At 37.1% G+C, this 24850-nt stretch overlaps 2 protein-coding genes across 2 annotated transcripts in view; one reads left to right on the top strand and one right to left on the bottom strand.

Moving 5' to 3' along the window:
- Window positions 1–14853, top strand: part of LOC115223774 (uncharacterized protein DDB_G0284459-like) — a 33733-nt gene extending 18880 nt beyond the window's left edge. Inside the window, exons 2-3 of the mRNA XM_029794436.2 lie at window positions 5734–10185; window positions 13691–14853. Of these exons, the coding sequence (XP_029650296.2) occupies window positions 5753–10185; window positions 13691–13769 (4512 nt within the window). The 5' untranslated portion in view covers window positions 5734–5752 and the 3' untranslated portion in view covers window positions 13770–14853. The remainder of the gene's footprint in view (window positions 1–5733; window positions 10186–13690) is intronic.
- Window positions 14854–16385: 1532 nt separating this feature from the next.
- LOC115224121 (UPF0602 protein C4orf47 homolog) overlaps window positions 16386–24850 on the bottom strand; it is a 34285-nt gene continuing 25820 nt past the window's right edge. The window contains exons 6-7 of the mRNA XM_029794924.2: window positions 21518–21696; window positions 16386–16535 (exon numbers count right to left, since the gene is read on the bottom strand). Of these exons, the coding sequence (XP_029650784.1) occupies window positions 16484–16535; window positions 21518–21696 (231 nt within the window). The 3' untranslated portion in view covers window positions 16386–16483. The remainder of the gene's footprint in view (window positions 16536–21517; window positions 21697–24850) is intronic.

Raw genomic sequence — 24850 nt, forward strand, 5'->3', positions numbered from 1 at the left:
TATTATATCATCATCATCATCATATATATATATATATATATATAATGTATATATATAATATATATATATATATATATAATGTATATATATATATATATAATTCTTTTTCTTTTTTTTTTTGAAAGTTTCAGCTCAGAGCTGCGGCCATGCTGATGCTCCGCCATTTTTCGCTACATTGTTATTACTAGGAGCCTCCTCTAATATGTGGTACTTGATGAAGAATGGAGTTTGATATAGCTACCCTCATTTGCACCTCTTGCCGTGAGGTAGGCTCATCTGGGACTCTCGACAGGAAGAGGTCTAGCTTTGATTTAAAAGCCTCTACATCTACTTTGTGCAAGTTCCTCAGACTCTTTGGGAGAATATTAAAAAGCTGTGGGCCCTTGAAACCCAGGCTGTTGCAGAAGCTGGTCCTGAAGCGTGATGGCATTGCTGGGATTTTGGCACCATGTAGTGTCGTCCCGTTCTGGCATTGGTGTAGCTTCCAATGCCAAAATTTGGCTCAATTCCTTCCAGGATCTTCCAGACATATATTACTGCATACCTCTTCCGTCTTCTCTCCAGGGAGTAGAGTCTTAGCTGTTTCAACCTTTCCCAGTAGCTGAGCTGTTGCAAAGAGACGATCTTCTTTGTGAATCTTCTCTGGGTTGCTTCAAGGTCCGCTGTTAATCTTACACTAGTGGGTGACTATAGCTGTGAGCAGTAATCCAGGCGGCTGAGGACGAATGTCCGCCAGAGGACCATCATGGTTTCCTTATCTCTGGTTCTGAATGTTCTTAGGATTCATCAAGGCAGTTGTCTGCACTTTGTCGCCATCCAGGTAATGTGCACTTGCAATACCCAGGTCCCTCACAGACTTAGGCTCTGGGATTGAAATTCCCTGTGTACCTGTGTACTCTGTAGGTTTAATATTCAGTTTTGGATGCTGGTAGCACAGGGCCTGGAATTTTTCAGCATTATATATACATAATATGTATATATATAATATATATATATATATATATATATATATATATATATATATATATATATATATAATGTATATATATATAATGTATATATATAATATATATATACATATATAATGTATATATATATAATGTATATATATATAATGTATATATATATATATATATATACATATATATATATATATATATATAATGTATATATATATATGTATATATATAATATATATATATATACATATATATATATATATATATATGTATATATATATATAATGTATATATATATATATAATGTATGGTTTAAACACGCAATTAAATTGACATTAAAATTGGCTGCATGATTTTAGTCATGTCGTTTTGTGTTTTGAATTCAAATCCTGTAAAACTAGGCTCTGTCTTGACAACAACAACCCAAATTATACATCTCTGTGAATTTAATCAGAAAAACTACTCTGTTCTGGAATATTTTTCCAACACAATCTAACACTCTACACAGTAATAAGTTTTTGAATCTGACAATATTCTTGCATTGCCAAGAAACGTAACAGAACTTGTAGAATGTTACTGAATAAGCTTAATTACTCTGTAAAATGAAAAAAAATTAGACAGCTTTTGCCAATGTGGAAACTTTAATAATGCCTTTGTATTTTGGACTCAAAATCCCATTTACAGAAGACAAGAAAAAATTGAAATCGATTAACATCAATGGAAATTGCAGCTGTGATACCAGTGCCGGTGGTACGTAAGAGAACCATCCGAATGTGGCTGTTGCCAGCACTGCCCTTACTGGCCTCGTGCCGGTGGCACATAAAAAGCTCCATCCGATCGTGGCCGTTGCCAGCCTCACCTGGCACCTGTGCTGGTGGCATGTAAAAAGCACCCACTACACTCACGGAGTGTTTGGCGTTAGGAAGGGCATCCAGCCATAGAAACATTGCCAGATCACTGGGCCTGGTGCAGCCTTCTGGCTTCCCAGACCCCAGTTGAACCATCCAACCCATGCTAGCATGGAAAGCGGACGCTAAACGATGATGAAGATGATATATATATATATATATATATATATATATATATATATATGTATATATATATATATAAATATATACATATATATATATATATATATATATATATATATATATATATATATATATATATATATATATATATTGGACATACGAAGCATCAAATGTGGTGTGCAAGAGAGGCAAATGCGCTGGTATGACCATGTGTTATGTATAAATGAAGACTGCTGAGTGAGGAAGTGCCACTCCCTAACTGTAAAAGGAACTTGTGAAAGAGGTAGACCCAGGAAGACATGAGATGAGGTGGTGAAGCATGAACTTTGAACATTGGGCCTCACAAGGGCTTTGACAAGAGACTGAGACCTTTGGAGATATGCTGTTATTGAGAAGACCCGGCAACTAAAGTGAGATGGCAGCCATGCACATCCAGCCCTGTTAAGAATACCCCTGATGCACTGAAAGTCACTTTCCTTTTCTCTGTTTTCCTAAACCACGTGCTTGTCACACACAACTCCTTCTAATCACAAAACACGATATGATATGCTTGAGAAGACCTATTGAGTCAAGTAAAACCAATGTCGTAACTGGGGCTGCTGCCCCTTGACTGGCTCCAGTGCCGGTGGCATGTAAAAGAGCACCCACTACACTCTTGGAGTGGTTGGCATTAGGAAGGGTATCCAGCTGTAGAAACTCTGCCAGACCAGATTGGAGCCTGGTGCAGCTGCTGGCTCTCCAGACCTCAGTCAAACTGTCCAACCCATGCCAGCATGCAAAACGGACATTAATCTATGATGATGATGAGATATATATATATATAAATATATATATATATATATATATATATATATATATATATATATATATATATATATATATATATATATATATATATATATATATATATATATATATATGTATGTATGTATGTATGTATGTATGTATGTATGTATGTATGTATGTATACAAACAAGATAAAGAATAAGAGAAGCAATATATTTCATTTACAATGTTTTGTTTCCATCTAATGACAAGCAATTCTTAATCCTTATCCTAGCTGGAAGGGCATTATTAGGTCTTAAGAAGAAATATTATGAAGTAAACAGACTTAAGAAAATAAAGGTGTAAAACAACAATAAAACAAAAATAAAACAACTATATCATTGTATAGAAAGAGGAGCATTATATAATAGTGAAATACACTTGCCTCACACACACACCTATACTTACATATACACACAGGCACAGACATATGCATATATATATTCATATATTTAAACACCTGTCAGTCTCTCTCTCTCTCTATATATATATATATATGTGTGTATCTCTCTCTCTCTCTCTCTATATATATATATATATATATATATATGTATGTATGTATGTATGTATGTATGTATGTGTGTGTGTGTGTTTGTGTGTGTATATACATACATATATATATATATGTATATATATACATATATATATATGTATATATATATACATATATAAATATATATATACATATATAAATATATAAATATATATATATATATATATATATATATATACATACATGCACATACACATGGAACATGCATACATACATGCACACAGACATACACACATACATACACACACACACTCGCACATACACTCGTGCACATGCACACACACATGCACATACGTACAACATTTTAGTTACAACAGATGAACAATTACATTATATCTGACATCTTATGTTCAGGTGTTACTTCCTCAAAATTATCATTCTCCCCTTCTGGGCTCAGCTTAACCTCAAATATTAAATAATCTGCTTGCTATAGTTGTTGTTTAGCTCTAGGTCAACCTCAGCTTAGCAAACCTATAATAAAGATTGTTCTGTTCATCCACATCCTGCCTTTTTCCACTAGATATCTAGGGCTACATTATCGAATGTATCTTTTAAGATGTTTAGTTTTAGATTTCAGGCAGATTTGGCTGTTATTTCTAATAGGTCAAATGACTGCACAAAGGATCCTTGATTGGCTCTTGAAAAGTAAAAAAAGTGTTTTTTTTTAATTTTTCACTTATTGAGTCGGATGGAAGAGGTATTGCTTATGATCTTTGTAGGTTCTCTGAACCCATTGTGACTAATGCCATTAATGTTTTGTTTAAACTGTTGTGGATTAACAATCCCACCACAAGGTCCTGTCCTTGTTGCAGTGTGGTAGCTTATATGCTTCAATGACCCTGAGAGTTGTGCTCAATGGGTCAAAGGGTAGAGGTCAGACTAATGTGGACCACATCTTTCCAGAATTAAAAAGGTGTCAAGAACATCCCTACTAGAAAAATAGCAAAGCTATAAAAGCATTGATGACAATTCAAAGCCAACAAGATTCAAGAGAGGAAGGGCTTCCTTGAGGGAAATATAGGATATAGTGCAGCGAAAGCTGAAAGCATGTCATAAAAACAGCTTAATATGAGACACTGGAAAAGAACTGGAGAGAAGCAGGAATTTAACTGGAGAGAAGCAGGAAAGACAACCTAGGGTCAAGAATAGTGGAGAAAGATCATTGGTAGCCCATAAGGAGTGAAGGGCTTAAGGAAATAAAATAAGATTAATAGAAAAACATAAGGTGGGAAATGACTCCAGAGGACCAATCTTTTGTAAAAAGGGGGACCAGGCTTAAAGGGTAGTGCAGAATGGAGGGGCTTGGATATACCATGAGTCAGGATGTTTATCTTCCATAAAGTGTGGTGGTGGTGGAAAGAGGAAGAAAAACAATGAGTGAGGGAGAGAGAGAGAGAGAGAGAGAGAGAGAGAGAGAGAGAGAAAGAGGAGATCTGAAGAGCATAAAATGTAAATAACAAAAATTCATATTATATATATTTAATATACATATTGTATACATTTATACATTTATACATGTTACATACTTGTATACATGTTTCAGACATGTACATGTATTGTATACATGTTATATTTTGTGTATATGTTGTTCATATGTTAATATATCATGTTTGTTGCTCAACAGCTTGTCTTTTCAATTTGCCTTCTATTCTGAAATTTCTCCACTGTTCTAGAATTCTGTTATTCACTGTAATTTAACAAAGATATCTAACATCATCTCATAGGCACAAACTTCTGTGGTGGTGGGGAGGAGTAGTTGATTATATTACCCACCCCACAGAAGACTAAGTGGTAAGTCAGCCATAGCATAATTTAAACTAAGAATGTAAGCATACTAATAAGTATCAAAATATATACTCATCTGGGCACAAGTGTGGCTGAGTGGCAAGAAGTTTGCTTCCCAGCCACATGGTTCTGGGTTCAGTCCCCTGGTGTGGCAACTTACGTAGGTGTCTTCTATTATAGCTCCAGACCAACCAAAGCCTTGTGAATGAATTTGGTTGATGAAAACTGAAAGAAGCCCCTTGTATATGAATATATTTATGTGCGTGTGTGTGCTTTTGTATTTATATTTGTCTGCCACCACCAAACCACCACTTGACAATCAGTGTTGCTTCGTTTACATCCCTGTAACTTGGTGGTTTAACAAAAACTGACTGATAGAATAAGTACCAGGATCCAAAGAATAAGTGCTACGGTTGATTTGTTCAACTATACCCTCCAAAATGATGCCCCAACAAGGCTACAGTCTAATGACTGAAACAAGTAAAAGATAGAATATAAAAGATTAGAGATAATAATTCAATTGAAGTTTAGGAAAATAAGGAAAAAAACCAGTTATTTTTCTTTTTGCTGTTTCTTTCAGAAAATCTTTTATTGTGAAAATGGGGCAGAATTTATCAACACTTCAGATAGTCCCTGTTCAGCCTGCTGGAAGAAGAAGGCATCCCATTTCAAGACAATATCATATTCCACATCAAATCCACAGCTTTCTGGTACCAGAAAACAAAGTTTTGCCTAAAGAAATTACTCACCGCAAACTTCGTCCAGTTTCTGTGCAGCTTGCAGCAAAAAATTCTGATTTTGCATCAATCTGGGGAAATCCGGTCACGGTACTTGATGAACAAATTCGTTCAAGAATCGAAGGTTTGCAAAAAAGCTCTCCTGAAAATCACACTAAAAGTTTGGCAAACAAAACAAGGAATGAAATAATTAACCATTCTCACTTAGGCGAGCAGGATTGCAGTGGAGAGTCTTTATTAAATGCAAATGAAACAAATGATAATCAAAATATTAGTAAAAAAGAAATATTACCAGAAAATAAGAAGAAAAGAGAGACAGAAATTGATAATTTCAAAGAAGGGAATAACTTTCAATTACTTCAACCAATGAATCCATTTGAAAAATCCAGAACACAAACAAAGAGCTCAGAAATCATGCCATCAGAGCAACAAACGAAATATTTACCTTCAAATGAAATTCCAAATCCTTTGCTACATTCAGATTATCAGACCAAGATATCAGTCTTTTATTCTACAGCTAACAATGTGAATAACCTGAAAAACAAGGCACCGATTGCTTCTTTGCCACAAAAGTGCAGTTTCCCAGTAGACCAATGTTATTCTCTTACATATGCACAGATGGCTGAAATTCGCCGACAGAAATATTCCAACATGCCTACACATGAGAATAATTCTATTTCTTCAAATCTTCAGCCTCAAACAAAACCATTGAGTGTATTAGGTTCTGAAAGTAATAATTGCAACAGGAATCGTCGAAAGAAACGTCAGGCTCCTCTCCCACCTCCACATGCAAATAAGTTTATTGTTCAACCAGAGAACTCACTGTTTACATCTGACACAGGAACCTGTGACAATAGTCAAAATGTCTCTTCAAAGTCTTCATGCCAGGTTATCCCCTTTACAGCTAAAACTAATCATGAAAAGTATACTTTTCAAACACAAAATCTTGGAATATCAAATCCATCAATGATATCTCAATTTAGCTGTAAACCCAGTGTAGAAGTTAGATCTGAAACTAACAATTTCCAGTCAACAGAAAAAAAATTAGATCAAAGCTTTTCTGAGACCAGAATTATTTCTGATAATGTTATTTTAATGAAACAAACACAAAGTAACTTTCATGAAAACTTGACTGACATGGACTCATCTGCTGATTGCTGTTTAAGTAAAACAAATCAACACACTAACCAACAGAATTGGCAGAAAGAACTTAACTGTAAGGTTTCTAATGAGTTTAAATCCTCACCAGGTTTGACCAGGAGTGATTCCCACACTAGGTACATCAATTTCAGTTTCTCAAACCAAGAAAATCAACATGAGAATCACAGAAAGTCCCTACAGTCAGATAATGTTTACAATGTTCAACCATACTCAAGGCCCTATGTTCTGACCCCATCAGGTACCATGCTGACCTCTTGTCCAGTGGTCATAAATGATTCTTCCCAAACCAATCATGTTAGTAGAACAAATGCACAGAGTAAGGCTGAACTTCAGTTTTCTGAAAAAAATAAAAAAAAACAATATTTTTCTCCGTGGAACAATAATTGCAATCTTCCTTCAACCAATCAGAGTTACTCTTCAAATAATCTACAGGGGAATGGTGATTCTTCGACAGTAAGTGAGACTTCAGATAAAACAGACCCTTCAAATTTAAAACTTTCTACATCAACATGCCATACAACTCCAAAATATTTTTCATCCAAAAGTGACCTGACTAATACAACAAATTCTATGGTGTCTTCTGAACTTGATAGTGATACCTATCAAAGATATGGATCATTGGTGTCTTCAGCTTCTTTGGATTGGTCAAAAGGCTTTAGTCCAGCCACTGCAGAAGAAATGAAAATGTCACGGACTTCGGAATATACACAAAATGTTTGTTCCGCTATACCTTGCAATCAACAAACAAGTGAGACAAAGACAAACAGGGAGGTAGGTCCAGATCACCACAATGTTCTTTCCTTTCCAAAGGTAGATGTTGGTAATAGTGCTCAGAGATATCAAGAAACTAGACAAATGGAATTTCCATTTGCCCCTGAACTGAACCAAACGTTCACAGAAAGAGATAGTTACATGAGAGAGAATTGGCAGTTGAGAGAACCATTACAAACAGTCAATTCTCTTGTTGAAACTAATGCTATAGAATTCTCAAAGCCTAAATCAGCAGCTCCACCACCACCTCCTCCTCCTCCCCCTCCACCACCACCACCACCACCACCACCACCACCGCCACCATCATTAGGCAGAACATTAAATTACTGTCCCCCTCTTCAAAGAGAATTCATAGACCAAAGTGGGCAAAATTCCCTCCCTAGCAGCATTTCTAAGACAACCATTTCATCCAACATTATGAAAGGACTGGAAACAATCTTCAAAGAAGACATCATAGAAGCTCGGAATAGCTTAAGATCAATGAAAAAGCAAGAGAACTCTGATTCTGTAAAACCTATGAAAAAAGATCTTCATGATGCCTTCTATTATGAACTAACACAGACATGTTTGACCAGGCAAAAAAGATGGCAGGAGGAAAACTTTAGCAAATTACCAAATGGCAAAAACCAAATTTTGGGTAATGTTGTGGATAGAACCAAAAAACATTCGGAAGATTTACTGAATAAAAATGCAGTAGAAAAATTTAATAAATTATCTCCAAACAATTCCTTCAACTCAAATTCTTCAGAAAATCTTAAAATCAATGGAGACTTTAAAAATCACATATCTTTAAACCAACCCAAGCAGCCTAATTTGAAAAGTGAAAATCAGAAAGGAACTGACTCTACAAGATCAACAAATGACTGGACTCCAATGCAAGATCTTGAAGATTCAGAAAATTCTGATACAGAGAGTTCTGTGAAAAATTCTCAAAGAAAAAACACAACTGGTTTTAAATATAGTCTTATTCCTGAAAATATAAAATATCTAAATAACACAAAGGAATTTTATAGCAAAAACTGTCCCAAACCAGAATACGATGTCACAAAGAATTCTTTCACTTGGAAGAATGAACAAAGCTTCATTAAGTCAAATTCAAATAAATCCAAAAATGGTAAAGAAACCAACCCTAAAACATGTGAAGTATCTGAAAATATTGGTTGGGATAAATCTAGTGGAATCAAAAGTAATTCAAAATATAAAAATGGAAGAGACTTTGATTATTTGGAAAAGAAAACTGGTAAAATGTCAGAGCAACATCATTTAGGCAGAGTTAAGCATGAGGGAGAGAAAGGAAAAGAAAATGAAAATGGATGTCAAAGAGGATGGAATGTTTGGAAAAAGCAGAAGAAATTTCCCAAAGAATCTTCTGTAAATACGAATGAAAAACAGCAACTTAAGGTGACAGAATCACAAATTAACCAAAAGGAAGAAGAAATGGAAAGAGAAAGACTCAATCAAATGGAAATAGAATCTGAATTTCTGAAGAAACGGTCAAATCAGAGATTGGTAGTGGGTAGAGATTGGAGGAATAGATTAACAAAAATTACTAAACAGTCATTAGAAGGAATGTATGATTTGGAAGAGAAAAGAAAGAACTACACTAATAATGATCAAAAAGAAGCTGAGTTCAATGAAGACATTACAAAATGCAATCAGAACACATGGAAAGAGAACGAGAAAGTAAATTGTAAGAATGAAGTGAACTTTAATAAAACAAGAGCTCAGCTTCAGGAGAACTCAACTTCATCGAATGGGATGGCACAGAATCACACTCAATACAGCGAATCTGTAGTTTCTAACAATGAGGGGCTAACAAATGATATTCTTTTGAAACCCAAAATTGAAAAACAGAATGCAAGCATTTATTTCCCAAATTCTTTAGCACCAAATTATATCCCAAATCCATTTTTGGGTATATCATCCAACTATTTTGGTACCTCCTATCTCAATGAATATCTGAAGTTAGTTGGTATTGGGCAACCATTTCTACCAATGAACCTTACATACCATAGTATTCCTGGATATTTAGGAACTAGTTACAACATGATGCCACAGACAACTGATATATATGCAGGAACAAATTTCACAAATCCTTTGCCATTTTTACCTTCAGTCTTCAATAATTTCTCAGCTATGAGTGAGTCAAAATCAAAAGATGTACAGAACCCAGTCTACACAAGTGATAGTGATGATGCTGATTCATTGTACCAATCTCCAGGAACCTACACAGACCAAATGAGTAACTGGAGTTCAGACAATAGCAAGAGTATCCAAACAGAAGATCTAAACAATTCTGACAGTACGCAGTCTTCTGATGTTTACATGTTTCAAGCAAATAAAGAACAAGACGAGGATTTTGAGTAAGTAGATTTAAATTGTTTTAGGAGCGTTGGGTCAAGTGAGGTGGAAAGTATAGGCGAAAGTAAAAACACTAGACAAAATTTCAGTAGGAGTCAGTCCAAATTAATTTCTTTAGTTATTGTTGTTGTTGTTGTTGTTGGTGGTGGTGGTGGTGGGGGTTCGTTTCTTAGACTCAAGGCAATTCTGATGAAATAAACTTAAAATCAGAAGCATTCAAGCTAGGATAATCCCGTCTATTTGGGGATTATCTAATATTACATTATCCAGTATATCCTTTGTAGTTTTAGGGTGTCATTTAATGAAAATGTGTCTCCTATTTTTAGCAGTTTGAGCTACAACATACAAGGTCTTTCATTGGTCTGACTACCATTTAGAAATGGTTATAACTCGGAGAAAAAAATGGAAAGCAGCTTCATTTTAGCCACTGGTTTTTTAAAATAAACCCTTTAATTGAATGACAAGAATATAATGATGATTAAACATTAATTATTTCTACTTATTTAATCAAGATTCAAATTATATATGAATAGAATAAAGTATTTTTTATTCCTTTTAAATGATGCAATCTTAAACATGAAGATTTTCAATTGGTTTGATGCAGCTACAGATAAAATCAATATCTGTAAAAAGTTTACTTTCCAACCACATGGTTCTGGGCAAGTGTCTTCTGCTACAGCTCTGGCATGACCAAAGCATTATAAATGGATGGAATCTAAAAGAAGCTCTTTTTTTTGTATATGTGTATATGTGTGTGTGTGTGTGTGTGTGTTACTTTATCCTTGCCTTGACATTACATGATAGATATAAATGATTATTACCATCATGCAAATGGTGCCCTCCCTTTCCAATCTTCCATAAAAGCATGCCTTGTCATGGGAAAATATTACTTTACTTGGTAATAAGTGAGAGTTGATGACAGGAAGCACATCCAGCCATGGAAAATCCACTTCAACAAATTCCATCTAACCTATGTGAACATTAAAACAATGATGGTGATGATGATGTTGTACAATTCCAAATTGTTTTAGTCTATATTTAATAGAAGTAACACCAATGTGCCTTCAAAATGTTAAAGGCAATTCTTTTCTTGAACTTCAGAAACAAATGGTTACTGTATCCATTCTACCAGTAGTTTTTCATGACTATGACGATCAAAGACAGGCAGTGGACAGCTACTAGTTTCAGTGAAGAAGTACATAGGATGCTGAGCGACAGTTATTGCTTAAAAAGTTCGTTGTTGCTTATGTAGTTGAACACTTCTCAATGTTGTTAACAACATATTTTTACAGGAAGAAAAGAAAGAAAAAAGCATTAAAATTATAAAAGATCAAATTATTGAGATGAAAAAACCCATCACTACCTCACCAAGGACACAAAGAAAAAGTGGAGGGAATGAAGCATCAGAAGATGGTGTGAGGAAGGAATAAGGAACAGTGGCATACGGGGGTGGTGGTTGTGTTGGGTGTGCTGCTGCCACACCCATTGCCACCTTATTCCAAGCAGTGGGTATAACAAAAGTTTTCCTTTAAGACTTGTGATTAAATTAAAGAGTAAGGTTAATTATTTATAATGACTTTACCATTTCCGATGGATGTGCAGTGCACACTTAGCACACCTAGAATATACTCCACTGATAATGAGTTGTAGACCCCCAGAACAAATGGTGTGTTTACCTATGTCCTACAGTCAATGGCGTTGCCTTGGAGAATGGCCAGTGACACTCATTGCAACAGCTACTCCACCTCATGGGTTTCATTTCTCAAATAGACTGCAGTTGTCTCAAATTATGAGGAGGAAATTAGCTGTTTAGGGTCCAAGAACATCTGACTTCTTGATGGTGACTGGCACAAACTGACGGCAGATTGTCAGGCTCCTCTATTTGTTTGTCTTCCTCTCCTCTGTGTTATGAGTGGCCATATCTGGCTTTGTGGCCAACGTAATAAGGTTGCAGCTGGAGAACCTGTTGCAGCATTATCATAAAATTAAAATGAATAAGAAAAAAATTCTCCATGACTTTTCTGATGGTAAGCTTTTTTTTATTTACCTTTCATGTCTGGCCTTAGGATGATAAAAAATTAAATGGTTACTACTAGTTTGCTTACAAGTACAGGCTCGGCCATATGGATAAGAAACTTGCTTCCCAAGCATGGGGCTTGGGGTTCAGTCCTACTGTACTGCACCTTGTACAAGTGTCATCTATTACAGACCTAGGCTGACAAATACCTTGTGAATAGAATAAGTGCCTGGAAACTGAATGAAAGAACACTGTATGAGTGTGTGCAAGTGTGTGTGTGTGTACCTGTTTTGTACCTCCACTGCTTAATGACTTCTGTTGGTTTGTTTATGACCCTGTAATTTGGTAGTTCAGCAAAAGAAATCAATAGAATTGAATACGTTCCAGACTTTAAGAACATAAGTACTGGGGTAACTTTTGACTAAAACTTTCAATGCAGTGCTCCAGCCTGGTCCCAGTCCAATGACTGAAACAAATGGACTTAGGGTGAATAGTTCTTTTACACTTTTACTTTATTTTGTTTTTTACTTGTTTCAATCACTGAACTCTGGCCATGTTAGATCACCACTTTGAATATTGAATATTAAAATTAAAATCCATTTTTGCTAAATGTTTAAATTAAGTGTCATTCATTTTTGTGGCTTTATTAATACTATCAACAATTGTAATGACTTAATTTTTATTATTTTTAAAAATTTATGTAATTTAAAAGTGTAAAATATTCTTTTTGCTCTTCAAATACAGTTTGAATAGTTAGTGGTTATACAAATAGAAATAATTAATGTTTAATCACAAATATATTCTTATCTTTAAACTAAGTGACACCTCTTTATATAAGATATTTAGAGGAGGATCAATGAGTAGCCTTAGCCATTTTAAAACCTCTCCCACTGCTAAGGTTCTGAATTACATCACCAACTGGAATGAGATGACTGGGCACAGCTGTTTGGATACTGGAGATTTGATATGGCTAACTGGGAATTGAATCTGTTTTGGCAACAGTACTTTTTGGTACTAGAGGTAAACATACATACACACATGCACATGCATGCAGAAATATACAAAGACAATGTGAGAGAGAGAGAGAGAGAGAGAGAGAGAGAGAGAGAGAGAGTGAGGGAGAGAGAGAGAGAGAGAGAGAATGACAGAAACATTAAAAAAAATCAATGTCGAACTAGCAACGTCAAATAGGTGGCATCACCTAAATGATTGAGCTAAACTGTTTAATTTTTATGAGCCCTGTGATTTATAAGGTCAGATCCAACATTCCTCTGTAAAAGACTCCAGTCCATTGCAGATGTCTAATACCTATCATCATTTACAGCAGCAATCTAAGAATTAGACACAAAAATTATCTTCTGAATTTTTTTATACATTTATTTATCATTTTCAATATTTTAATTATTTCATTTATTTACGTATTGTTGTTTATTAAATTACTGAATTATTTTTTTAATCTATTTCTTATATTTTTTACTTTACTGCAACAGTTCAGGAAATGCTTTCTCATCAGAATTTGAAATGTTGACCTCTCAAATGAAGTACTCAAAACTGGAAGAACTAAGCTGAGCCATTGTCAATCATCAGCCATTAGTCTTCATTAATCATCATCTTCACTGATTGTTGCTGTTGTCACATTTAAAATCTTCACCTCTAAATATAGCAATAACTGTTTTTTATAACTGCTATATATCACACACCTTTATTTATAAATGTATATGTAAAATATAAATGAATCATTATTAAACTTTTACAAGGAAAAGATTGATAGTGAATTAAAAGTTTTAGTTGGTTCATCTTTGTCAGGAAAAAAAGAAATCAGGATTGATAAAGCTATTTCCTGAGTCATATACACTTATGAGGATGGGGTCAGTTATCTGGATTCTGTGGTATATATATTCCTCCTGGGATAGAATACCAGTCCACAGCATAAATACTCATTTTTGCCAATTGATTGCACTGGAGCAATGAAATGAAGTGTGTATGAAGATAGTATGATTCGCTGGATGTGTAATATCAGTGTGCATACACGACAGAGTGTAGACGCCCTGAGAGAAAAGTTGGGCATAAGAAGCATCAAATGTGGTGTGCGAGAGAGGTGACTGTGCTAGTATGGCCATGTGTTATGTATGAATGAAGACAGCTGCGTGAGGAAGTGCCACTCCCTAACTGAAGAAGGAACCCGTGGAAGAGGTAGACCCAGGAAGGCATGGGATGAGGTGGTGAATCATGACCTTCGAACACTGGGTCTCACAGAGGCAATGACAGGAGACCGAGACCTTTGGAGATACACTGTGATTGAGAAGGCACGGCAATTAAAGTAAGATCGCAGTCACGCATGTCCAGTTCTGTTAAGAATATGCCCGATGCATTGAGCAATATGATATGCTTGAGAAGACCTGTTGAGTCAAGTAAGACCAATATTGTAGCTGGGATCAGTCCCTCCTGGCTGGCTCCCATGTTGATGGCACGTAAAAAGCACCATTCGAATGTGGTCGTTGCCAGTATCCCATGACTGACTCCCATGTTGATGGCACGTAAAAAGCACCATCCGAATGTGGTCGATGCCAGGTCCACCTGACTGGCTCCCGTGCCAGTGGCACGTAAGAAGCACCAACCGATCGTGACCGATGCCAGTACCCTCTGACTGGCTCCTGTGGCGGTGGCATGTAAAAAGCAGCCACTACACTCTGGAAGTGGTTGGTGTTAGGAAGGGCATCCAGCTGTAGAAACTTTGCTAGACCAGATTGCAGCCTGGTGCAGCCGCTGGCTCTCCAGACTTCAAGTCAAACCGTCCAACCCATGGAAAACGGACGTTAATCGATGATGATGATGATGATGATGATGATGATAATAATAATAATAATAACAATAATATATATATATATATATATATATATATATATTGGCCTGCTCACTTAGCCAGTGGAGTGGCATCAATTGAAGGCTAAAACAATGCAAAGTGCATTGTGACCAGCGATGTGTAGCTACATCTAATAGCCTGGTCGGTCACGGTGATCACGGTGATATATATATATATATATATATATATATATATTATATATATCTGTAAATATAATATGGGACAATTATTTGGTAGCCATGATAAAACTCCGAGTTTCGGATGTCGGGTTGGAATCCCACGCTGGTATCTCTTCAGTTATCGGGCCATCGAAAAAAAATGCTATGAAAATTACCGTTAAAACAAAGGAAAATTATTGTGTGATTGACCATTATCCAAACAAAAGAGCTATTTGAATGACCGCTAAGTAAGGGGAGGGAGTAAAGGTAAGGGAGTAAAAATGTTCATAGTAATCGCGTATGTGTGCATGCCCATACATACACATGCATGCCTGCACATTCACGTACATGTGCCTATATGTATATGCTCATCCACCCTCACTTGAAACACACACATGCTCACCCACACATTCGTCAAAAAATACCTACCTGCATACATGCTCACACACACTAAATAAGAATACTGCTACCATTTAATGATAGTTTCTCAAGTCTTCAAATTTATTACTGAACAACATGCGTGAGTGATTTGCTCATAGTGATCAAATGCTTGTGCTGCATATGAGCTCTTTATTGAATTGACATTGCCTGTCCAGGTACACAGTGTACCACACTTCAGATGTCAAAGTGAACAACAGGAAATGAAATGTTTTGCTCAAGAATACAATGCATCACCCAGTGCAGGAATTGAACTCATGGTTTTGTGATTGCAAGTGCAACATACAAGCCATGTGAAGTCATGTGGTCTAATGGTTAGTGCTACCATAAAACAGTACTAAAACCCAGGTGTCCTCAAAAACAGGTCATCATACATGAAAAAACAACAAATCTTCATATTGGTTTCCAAGACCGTTATTTGTCAAAGAGACTCAAATAGCTAAAGATGGCAATCTGTTTTACAGACCAAGAACACCAGAAAATGGAGGCTTTCACAAAACCTGAGAAAACATTTGCTCTATGATCACTTTCCCAATTAAGTTAAGTTTTGATACATCAAAAAGAAAACAACTCTGCCTCACTTTACTGAATCTCATTCCTCTCAAAGTGTTTACAAAACCTTTATTTACTGCTGACAATTTTTACAAACAAGTACACAGCACATATAAAAATATATGAACAATAATAAAATATTACATCCTCACTTTTATTAATTTTATTTTCATTTTTGCAATCATTTCTAAAAGAATTTACAATGCATTCTTTGAAAATAAGCTTTTCTTTTCGAAACATTATTTATGCCAAACTTTGTGGTGTTTCTTTCCTCAGTAAGACATCACTGATTCAATAGTTTTATAGTTCTGACTATTCATTGTTCTGCAAGAAAACAATATGTATCACAGGATTAATAAAGTTTACATTTTGCTAATATTTTAATTTTTTGTTTATGTGTAACATAATTTTATTTCTGTAATTTTTGTTGTTAAAAATCTTAACATTAACCCATTAGCTTTCAGATTACTCTGTCAAATGTAATGCTTATATATATATATTGTTGTGAATTAATCAAATATCTCATAGCTGTGAAATTTCAATGATGTAATTGTTCAATTCTAGAATAACATTGTTAGGTAGGTGTGAGAGGTCAGATCTGGCCAGTTTGAACATAAAACAAGTAGAATATTTGGACCAGATATAGCTGGTTGAGGCATGATGGCCACAACACACTGACTGGAAGCAGTGAAAGAGTACAGACTAAATGATCATGAAGTCAAATATAGTACACACTTGTGTATGCATTTATATACTAATTAAAGAGGAAAGCAAATTTTATGGATGTAAGTTCAAATTGCAGTCACAACCAAACAGAAGATACCTGTCCAAAGTGCCATGCTGTAGGATCAAATATGAAAGCTGCAAAATGAACTTCATAACTATACAGCCATGCCTACAAGACATGATCACATCATAAAGAAATTCACTTCCCAATCACATAATTTCAGGTTCAGTCCTACAGCATGGTACCTGGGTCAAGCGTTTTCTACTATAATCCTAGGTCAACCAAATATTGGTGACTGAATTTGGTAGATAGAAACTGAAATAAACCTGTGTTAAAACAATGATATGGGAGAGGTGACAGTGATGATGATGATGATGATGATAGAGCTGTGGACGCTGCAGTTTGGAGTGCAAGCTGTAATTTCAAAAAAGAACCAATATGAAGTAGAGACAACTCTTTAGCCCTGCTCTAGACAATTTCTGTGATGCTGGTGACACAATATAATGCCCACACTCCAAAATGGATAGTGATAGGAGAAACCTTGCCGAAGAAGGTAGGAATTGAGTAGTTATGAACAACCTATTTTGGAAGGCAGTAACTCACAATAAAAACTAATAACAATCCTTTCTACTATAGGCACAAGACATGACATTTTGGGGGACCTTGAGTGCTTGACTGGTACTTAATTTATTGATCCTGAATGGATAAAAAGCAAAGTCAACCTTGGCAGAAATTGAACTCAAAACAACGACTGATGAAATGCCACTAAGCGTGTTAATGCTTCTGTCGGCTTAGTGGTTTAATAAGAAGTAATAATAATAGTTGAAAATTATGGCATAAGGCTAGCAGTAATAGGGGCAGGAGTAAGTTGATTACATCGGCACCAGCATTCAACTGCTACTTTGATCATGAAATGTTCAGTAACATGAGGACCAAAGAACTGAAGTATTTCGGATTGCAACAAAATTGTGATGTCATAGGAGAGAAATGTGTCCACATGGATAATGGCACACTTGCATTTAATAATTCTGCATAGAAAAAGGATTGGAGATTCCATTATGAAAGTCTGCTGAACATGGAGAATGAATGGGAGGAGGAGAACCTACCAAATGTTGACCCAATTGAGGGACCAGCTACCCAAATTGATAGTACCCTGGTAGATAAAGCAATTAGGGATATGAAGACAAGGAAAGCCCCTGGCACATATCTGGTGGTGTGGGTTATGGTCTAGTCACCCGTATTGTAAATCAAATAGTTCATGAAGGAGCCATATCCAATAGTGGTGTAACAGTACCATAGTCAACTGCTACAAAGGTAAAGGTGATGCTTTAGATAGAAATAACTACAGGGGTATCAAATTACTGGATCAGGTGATGAAGGTCACGGAGAGGATCATAGCCCAACTAATTAGGGAGAGAGTTAGCCTAGATGAGATGGAGTTTGGTTTTGTGTCAGGGAGAAGCACCACTGTTGCTATATTTCTGGTATGACAACTGCAGGAAAAATACCCAGCTAAGGATAAACCCCTATACTTGGCTTTTGTTGACTTAGAGAAAGCCTTTGACTGAGTCCCCTGATCTCTTATCTGGTGGTAAATGTGGAAACTACAGATAGATGAGTGGTTGGTAGGAGCTGTGCAAGCCCTGTACATGGATGCAGTCAATAAGGTGAGGGTTGGCAATGAGTAGAGTGAGGAATTCTGGGTAGAAGTAGGGGTTCACCAAGGATCAGACCTCAGCCACTTCTTATTCATCATAGTGATCCAGGCAATAACTGGAATTCAAAACAGGCTGCCCCTGAGAACTCCTCTATGCTGATGACCTTGCTCTAATAGCTGAGTCACAACCAGAACTAGAGAAGTTTTAGGTGTGGAATCAAAGCCTAGAATTGAAGGGCCTTAGAGTCAATCTAGCAAAAACTAAAATCCTAGTAAGTAGGAAGGCAGACAAATCACAAACCCCTTCAGGTAGATGGCCCTCCTCAATATGTAGGAAAGGCATAGGTAGAAACTCTACAAGATGTACCCAGTATAAACTATGGACACATAAGAGGTGCAACAATATCAAAGGAAAGTTAACTGAGAAGATAGCTTTTGTGTGTGGCAGATGCACAGGGGCAATAAACACTGAAAATGTACAGAAAACAGATTCCATTACATGCCAGGGGAAGAAACTAGAAGTAAGTGGCCAAGTCTGTAGTGGGGGTGGATGCTCCAAGAGCATAAAATAAGAATAGCCTAGGCAAAGTTCAAAAAGCTCCTACCTCTGCTGATAACAAAGGGCCTCCAGCTCAGAGTGAAGGGTAGACTGTATGATGCATGTGTGCAAACAGCCATGCTACATGGCAGTGAAACATGGGCTATGACTGCTGAGGACATGCGTAGGCTTGAAAGAAATGAAGCTAGTATGATCCACTGGATGTGCTTACACTCTGTGCTTACACGACAGAGTGTAAGCACTTCGAGAGAAAAGTTGCATAAGAAGCATCAGATGTAGTGTGTAAGAGAGATGAGTGCACTGGCACGGTCATGTGCTGCATATGGACGAGGATAGCTGTGTGAAGAAGTGTCACTGTAACTGTGGAAGGAACCTGTGGAAGAGGTAGATCCAGGAAGACATGGGATGAGGTGGTGAAACACTATCTTCAAATGTTGGGCCTCACAGAGGCAATGATAGGAGACCGGGACGTTTGGAGATAAGCTGTGATTGAGAAGACCTGGTAAGTAAAGTGAGATTGCAGCCGAGGCTGATGCCAGTGTCACATAACCAGCCCATTTGAAAGTACCCTTGAATCGCCGGACAACACACTGTGCTTGAGGAGGCCTGTCAAGTTAAGGGAAATCACAGTTGTGGCCAATGCCAGTGCTGACACCCGTGCTGGTGGCACATAATGAGCACCATTCAAGCATGAGTCGATGCCAGTGCCGCTTGACTGGTTCCCACTTTTGGTGGCATGTAAAAAGCACCATCTGAATGTGGTGGATTCCATTGTCCCCCAACTGACTCCCATGCTGGTGGATCATAAAAAGCACCTTCCAAACGTGCTTGATGCCAGTACCCCACAACTGGCACCCATTCTGGTGGCATGTAAAAAGCAGCATCTGAACATGGTCAATGCCAGTGCCACCTGACAGTCTCCCATGCCAGTGTCACGTGAAAAGCACCCACTACACTCTTGGAGTGGTTGGCATTAGGAAGGGTGTCCAGCTGTAGAAACCTTGCCAGATCAGACTAGAGCCTGATGCAGCCTACTGGCTTGCTAGTCCTCAGTCAAACCATCCAACCCATGCCAGCATGGAAAACGATGATGATGATGATGACAATGCTGCTGCTGCTGATGATGATGATGATGATGATGAATGGATGAAAGGCAAAGTCAACCTTGGTGACATTTTAACTCAGAACATATGAATGGACAAATGCCACTAAGCATTCCGTCTGGTATGTTAATGATTCTGCTAGTTCACTGGTTTAATAAGAACTAATACTTATAAATTAATTTTTAGCCTTGCTGTGGACTGCACAATCTCTCTAGTGACCATCAGTGATATGATAATATACACTAAATCCATGCAGTCAAGTGAAAGAAATCTTTGAAGACTAATCTAAACTATACAATCATGGGCAAGAAAAAAAATATGGTGGTGGTGGTGGTCATCGTCGTCCTTTGACAAAGTTAAACAACCAATCCCAACCACTTGGGGTTCATAGTGCAGGTTGTACTACTCACTCTTTCAATCTCTGAATACCAAATGTTGCTCATGAGATCTCTGTGTTTGGGTAATTTTCCTGAGTCACCCTCTCACCTTTGAACACCAGTCCATCATAAAGTTACCCATTTACAGCTGGATTAATGTGAAATGCAGTGTTTTGCTCAAGAATGAAATCACAATCTTATAATTGTGAATGCAACAACCTAATCCTTAGGGCATTCACCTGTACTGATAATGATGGTAATGAGGATCTATGTATGAGGGGTGTGAAAATCATTGTGTGTTTGCCAATAAACTTGTGTCAAACAGTATCTTGTGATTTATTCTATGCATGTATTGAATATGTATGTGTGGCAATCATCGTGGGTTTGCGAATAAACACCTGTGTCAAAACAAAGTGTATTTTACAGTATTTATTCTATGTGTGTCACATCTCTGCAAGCAGTAAAAGGACCTAACCATTCACTAAATACAGCTCAATAGACATAATATCCAACAAAGAACCAGGATAGATATAATCGACTTCAACCAATTCCTTGAAAGTGTTTGCCCAAGCATGTCTACAGTCCAAAGACAATACCAGCAAAAGTAGTCCTCCTCTACTTCCTCATCAGCATCATTTAACGTCTGTCTTCCATCCTGTCATGGGTTGGATGGTTTGACAGGAGCTGGCAAGCCAGAGGACTGCACCAAACGATTACTGTCTGTTTTGGCATGGTTTTTATGGTTGGATGCCATTCTTAATGCCAATCACTTTACAATGTGGACTGGTTGCTTTTTACATGGCACCAGCACCAGTGAGATCTATTTTGGCATGGTTTGCATGGCTAGATAACGATGTATAAAAGAATATTAGTTGTGACTTACTTTAGTATATTTTGCTGTAAAATTGAAGTGGTCGGACGAGACTTTTCTTGTTTGAGAGGCACAAACACATTTCCTGATTTGTTGACAACATGTATAGGTCGACCTTCCTTCACTTTGACATATTCATTCACAGAATGTGTTGGGTATTGATCAAATGTACCAGCCTTCATGCCTCCATCCTGGAAGCATTAGAACATCAAAATATCAAAACATCAAAACATCAAAATATCAATACATCAAAATTTATTTCCTATAAAGAAACAGACTGTAAACGCACAACTGACCTCTAAGCAAGGTTCACACACACACATACACACACACACACATGCATGAAAACATTTTTTATCATTTGTTTGTCTCAGCCTTGTAGGGTTTAGGTAAACAAATTGACCTTTTAAAGTTGGGTATTTATTCTATTGGTCTCTTTTGCCAAACTGCTAAATTATGGGGGTGTAAACACATTGGCACTAGTTAAGTGGTGATGGGACACACACACACACACACACACACACACACACACACACACACACACAGAGTACTAGGATGAAATCCTACTGAGGACAAAATCCCCCCAAAATCCCCCCTGGGATATTGTTCTTGCTTTACAATAAAAATATCTTAGGAAAGTGAAATTTTATGAAAAATTTCAAATATTTATTAGTTGATATTTTTGTTAAAATTTGTCCAGTGAGATTTTGTCCTTGGGGTATTTGTCCTCGGGAGATTTTGTCCCCGGGATTTTGTCCTCAGTGGATTTTGTCCTGATACCAACACATACATACAATGGGCTTCTTTCAGCTTTCGTCTACCAAATCCAATCACAAAACTTTAGTTGCTCTGAGGCTATAGTAGAAAACACTTGCCCAAGGTGCTACACAGTGGGACTGAACCCAGAACTATGAGGTTGGGAAGCAAACAGCTTACCATGCAGCTATACCTGTACTGTTAGTTTACATTCTCACTAGGAAACGGGACAGCTGGATCATTGTTATTACTAAAACCTTTCCTGGAGAGGAATATACAACCGAAGCTAGATTAGTGGCTAGTGAATTCAGAATTAAAGCTCGGTACATCTAGAAACAGATGATATGGAGAAGGAAGGTACAGAAGCTAAAAAACTACACATTTGAGAATAATCTTAGAAATATGACTGTTAGGAGAAGGATTTAAATACATAGAGAAAAGATGACAACTAGGAATTTCTCTGAAATAACCTGCTTAGGGCTATAAATCCAACATCTGGCTGAGAATTTGGCCCAGCTAAGCTAAAGGTGATGTGTGGGTGGAATGACACCATTAATTGAGTAATAAAGATCTAAGAGGCAGGTTTGAATAACCTGTAAAGAAGGCGATAGTAGGGAGCATTATCAAAAAGCAAGAGGGTCAGCTGGGCAAGGATATACTTGGCTATAGGTGAGGCAGAAGGGAAGAGATTTGTGCATGTCCTGCAATTCAGAGATGTGTAAAGGGTTCAGGATTTTGAGATGCCATTGGAGTGATATATATTCAAAATGATGAAACATACTCAACACCACTGTGAAAGACAAGAAAGTGGCATTATGAGAGGTTATTATGAGAGGCTAGTGAAAATGAAGAAAGCATGGCATAAAGAAGGACTACTGCATGCTGACCCTACTGAAGGTCAGTTTACAGGACTCAATATTCTCTTCAGCCCATCTAACTTATTTCTATGGGAGAAAACTCTTGTATTCCTCTTGTGTTCTAAGGGGCCCTCAATCACATCTTAAGCAGCTGCTCCAAGGCACTGAGCGAGGTACGTCATCACACAGAAACATGATTAAGTCCTGAAGACCATCCTTGAGGCAATCAACTAGGGGATTAGCAAGAGCAAAAATATCAGCACTACAGCCAGAAGTATAGTGTTTGTTAAGGAGGGAGAGAAGTCAATGAAAAGGCTCCAAGGAAATACTTCCCATAGTACAGGACTGGGTGATGGAAGTTGATCAGGAGAAACAGTTGAAATTTTCAGTGCATATGACACAGACTTTGCGGAGACCAGATATCATCTTGGTTTTCTAAGTTAAAAAGCAGCTAGTGCTATTGGAGTTAACTATGTCAAAATCAGGAGTCGATGGAGGAGTGTCACAAGAACGGGTGGAGAACAAAGTGTCTGTCAGTGAAGGTTAGCAGTTGATGGTTAGCAGGTTGTACTCATAAGTAGGAGCTATAGAAAACTCCAGGCATTTCAGAAGCTTATAGAAGAATGATCAAGAACAATGTAGAATTGCAGAGAAAGAATCTAGATGGTTCTTGCTGCAAAGAGGTGACTGGTGGGATCAGCAGAATGCCTCTTCAATACAGATCTAGGTTTTATCAGCCTAGATTGAGTTACCTGGAAGAGGGTATGAGCTGTAAGACCCAAAACATCCAGTAATTCCATGATGCAACACTGACAAAATGTCTAAGTATTGCCCTTATGGAGGCATGTTGAACTGATATACATACATTTATTATAATGGCATGGCATTGGTTATGACAATGAGTCTTGCAGTTGATCTGATCAACAGAACAGCCAGCTTGTGAAATTGATATGCAGGTGGACGAGCATTCCACAGACATGCATAGCCTTCACATAGTTCTGAGGGAAACTTAATCTGACAAGAATGAGACAAAGCTGGCCCCTTTGAATTACAGGTACAACTAATTTTTGCCAGCTGAGTGAACTAAAGCAACATGAAGTAAAGTGTCTTGCTGAAGGAGACAATGTACCACCAGGAATTGAACTTTTGACCAGGAATCATAAGCCAAATATCCCAACCACTAAGCCATGTGTCTACATACATATACATAAGTATATACACACATACGAGGGGATGCTGGAAAGTTCATGAATTTTAAGGTATCACAAAAGGCCTGGTTGGAGGCCCAACCTTCAAAGTTCTTTTACAAAGCTTAGAAAAAATGAAGGACTGCTGCAATAAAAGTGTGTGAATCTGAGAGGGGAACATGTTGAATAAAATCATTATTAACTGATCCTTGGGAGGGTTTGGGGGGGGAGTGATTCAGAGAGAGAGAGAGAGAGAGTGTGTGTGCACATATATTAAGCAAATGCCCTATTTGTTAAACCTTGTCTGTCAGTCTGTATATATATATATATATATATATATATATATATATATATATATATATATATATATACATATCATAATGGATGGTGGCTTTTCTCACGCATAAGGGGTTTAGCTGTATGGCATCTCTTCATACCCCAAAACACTATTTGCCTAAGACCTCTTAAAAAAAGTGGAGTGGGAGGTCTGAAGGCATGCCATAAGGCTAAAACCCTTATGGGTGAAAAACCCAGGGTAACCCCAT

Source organism: Octopus sinensis, linkage group LG24 (assembly GCF_006345805.1).
Source record: "Octopus sinensis linkage group LG24, ASM634580v1, whole genome shotgun sequence".
Classification (NCBI taxonomy): Eukaryota; Metazoa; Mollusca; class Cephalopoda; order Octopoda; family Octopodidae; genus Octopus; species Octopus sinensis.